Here is a 3,060-nt window from a genome sequence, read left to right as displayed (position 1 = left end):
GAATTATTATTTATAATTATCTGATTAGTTATATATGTATGACTGAGTAGTAATACGTGGTATCCATTTCAGTATAAACATTTTAATATCAAAATATAATGTAATAGTGGTAGTGTCAAATACGTAGAAGCGAAACGAGGAAAAAGGAATATTATTTATATAATTTCTATGTGTTGTGTACATAGATTAATGATATGCAGAAATATAAATGATATGCATATCATATCATTCGATAGTCATATGATCAATAAGGGAAATCTGAGACAGCTGAGTATAATAATTTCATAAAAATAATTTCACGTATCAATTCGCTGTAAATTAAATTAGACCTTAAATTAAACCTGTATCCAGAAAAAAGAAATTGTTGGTACAAGTGATTAAAGCAGACCTTTTACACTATATTATAAGCAAATTTATAACAAATTAATCCTTTCTTGCAAATAATGTACATGTAATAATAATCTATAAACATCAAGCTACAATTTCCAATATAAACTTATGTAAAAATTTATAGGAAATAAAAAATATAAAATGAAATTTCAAATGGTACAATTTTTAGCAATTCTTTTTCAATTGTCGCCGAATAATATATCCTCTTTTGATAGTGATAGTTAATATTATTAACCTCTTTGTTGTTGCAAGACTTATCTTTTCTTCTTGAAACAAAAAATCCGATATAATTAATCATGTTTTAATCCAGCTGATAAAAAAATCCAGCTGATATCATGAAGATATGTCGTTACTACTGTTTTTTTTTCTAATTTATTATATCATTATGTTATTATACTTATATCTTATTTGAACTTAACGCAATCCACGGACACAACCATTTCAAAATTCAACGACACTATTTATCTTATCCGACTTATATGATTTACTAAAACAGAGATTCAAATTTCGTTATCGTTTATCGTCTTACGAGAATTTAATGTTGAAATATTATTTATTCTTTGAAATCATTAATCCTTCTAAACATTCAGAAAATAATGAATCAATTAAATGCAATCAAGTTAATAATTATCATATTAATGAAGTTTAATTCGATCATAGAATTCACAGACAACGTATAAAATTTAATGGATGATATAAATGAAGACACGAAAAAGCACCACAATAAATGCTGATTAGTATTTAAAAGATAAAATTGCATATGTGTTTATATCAGTAATAACTTTTATATATATATTACTAACCAATTTATGTTGTATTTAAGAAAAGTATAGAATTAAGTATTATAAACGATATTGCACGATTATATAGAATTATATATTTTTTCATAGTTAATTTCCGATACGTTATAAAAAAGAACATGTAAAAAGAAAAAAAATTTCAACGGTTCTTTACCTATTATAAATGAAGAACTAGTCAGTGATTTATTTCTCAAATGAAACTGACAGGTAGACGTATATTTTGATGGAATCTATTAGGCTCAAGGACTGGTTATTATACGAGTATGTACGAGTATGCTTTTAGTCGTTGTACGATATGCTAAAGAATACGTGTAAACATGATACGTATATGTATGTATGAATGTGTATGTATGTAGGTACATGTATGTGCAAGAGCGAGCGAGCGAGCGAGCGACCAAAGAAGAGAGAAAAAAGAGGAAAAGAACAAATTTAAGAAAAAAAACAAACTTAGCGTGAGTCGAGATGTGGAGAGGAAACTACGAAAGATGAACGATGTCAAGAGTATATAAGCTGGCGGAGATCGAATACTGCATATCAGTCTTGTTTTGATAGAGCATAAAGAAAGCAATCATGTCTCGCGTCATTTTCGCTCTCCTTGTTCTTGTGGCTATTGCTTCTGCCAGTAAGTTGTCCTTCAATGTTCGTGGAAAATATATCTATTGTTTTTTATACTGTTTTCTTATTTATTTTATTTCATGTAATAGTTATGAATGATACAACAAATACTTCTACTTCAAAAATTTAAATTCTTATTCGTAGTTCGGTCGAAAAGTCGTTAAGAATGGAACGAGTGAAAGTGATATACTCAGAAATCTTTCTAATATTTAGTTAATAAAAACAATCTTTTTTCATAGACCCATTACAGCGAACCAATTGTGGGGAAAATGAGGAATTTGTGACCTGTGGTTCAGCTTGTGAACCTTCTTGTGGTGTTACAAAAGATATTTGTACTTTGGTAAATATTTCTTGAAACACTTTATTAAGTTTTTTAGTTTTTACTTTTTCTCAGTTTTAACGAGTAACGTATAACATCGCGGATAAAGTTTTCTAAACTTAACTGCGATTATAGTATGATCTAATCTCTCGTTTGCTATGAACTCATCTTTGGAAATAAAATCCTTAGTTGAAATCTTTCATTATATGACTAATAACAACAGATCTAATCTAGTCAAGTACACACCAAATTTCTAAATAAAAATTTCAACGATTTTGGAACAATCTTTCTAATCATGTACTTCGTCGAATTTCAGCAATGCATAATAGGCTGTCAATGTAAAGAAGGATACCTTAGATCTGGTAACGGCGCATGCGTTTCTCCCAATACCTGTTAAAAAATATTAAACGATTTTATTAAATTAAAAGAAGTACTATTTACGCTAATAACTACAAAAAATTAGTTAATATTATACTCAAACGTTTGCCGCTTTTATGACATTTTATATACTTAAAATTTTACTTGTTTCTTCGATTTTATATGATTATTACATTATTATAAATAAAATATGTTGTTTTATTATGTAATTATTTCTTTTTCTACAATGATGCATTTTTAATGCTTCATACAAATATTGCGAAATAAGAATGATTTGGAAAAGACGCGTAATCGAAGCATCTTTTAACTCCAATGAATTTTCAATCTTTTCCATGTTTATTTTAATAAACCTCTATGAAATACAATAAATCTGTGAAAAATAATAATACTTCATTTATGAATAGAAATATAGTATTATCGATCGAAGGTGTATAGTTTTTTTTGGTAAAACTCAAATACATTTGTTATTATATATTAAAAGAATAAACGAATATAAGTACTGATGATGTAAGTACTGATGATGATAAGTATTGATTAATGACTATACAGTACGGATTT

General features: G+C 27.1%; 1 protein-coding gene across 1 annotated transcript; it reads left to right on the top strand.

The window, feature by feature from the left end:
- The first annotated feature begins 1,652 nt into the window (after positions 1-1,652).
- LOC127073013 (chymotrypsin inhibitor-like) lies at positions 1,653-2,711 on the top strand. Its single transcript, XM_051013987.1, has 3 exons — positions 1,653-1,812; positions 2,045-2,145; positions 2,441-2,711. The coding sequence occupies exons 1-3, from the start codon at positions 1,761-1,763 to the stop codon at positions 2,519-2,521; spliced, it is 234 nt and encodes a 77-aa protein (XP_050869944.1). The 5' UTR covers positions 1,653-1,760; the 3' UTR covers positions 2,522-2,711.
- Positions 2,712-3,060: the final 349 nt, after the last annotated feature.

Source organism: Vespula vulgaris, chromosome 2, assembly GCF_905475345.1.
Source record: "Vespula vulgaris chromosome 2, iyVesVulg1.1, whole genome shotgun sequence".
Classification (NCBI taxonomy): domain Eukaryota; kingdom Metazoa; phylum Arthropoda; class Insecta; order Hymenoptera; family Vespidae; genus Vespula; species Vespula vulgaris.
This window is presented reverse-complemented; position numbering and strand designations above follow the sequence as displayed.

What these genes read in the sequence shown, in the direction of transcription:
- LOC127073013 (XM_051013987.1), top strand. Translation starts at nt 1,761, where the DNA reads ATGTCTCGCGTCATTTTCGCTCTCCTTGTTCTTGTGGCTATTGCTTCT. An exon ending in TGTGGCTATTGCTTCTGCCA is followed by an intron (nt 1,813 to 2,044) that starts GTAAGTTGTCCT and finishes CTTTTTTCATAG; the next exon opens with ACCCATTACAGCGAACCAAT. An exon ending in CAAAAGATATTTGTACTTTG is followed by an intron (nt 2,146 to 2,440) that starts GTAAATATTTCT and finishes GTCGAATTTCAG; the next exon opens with CAATGCATAATAGGCTGTCA.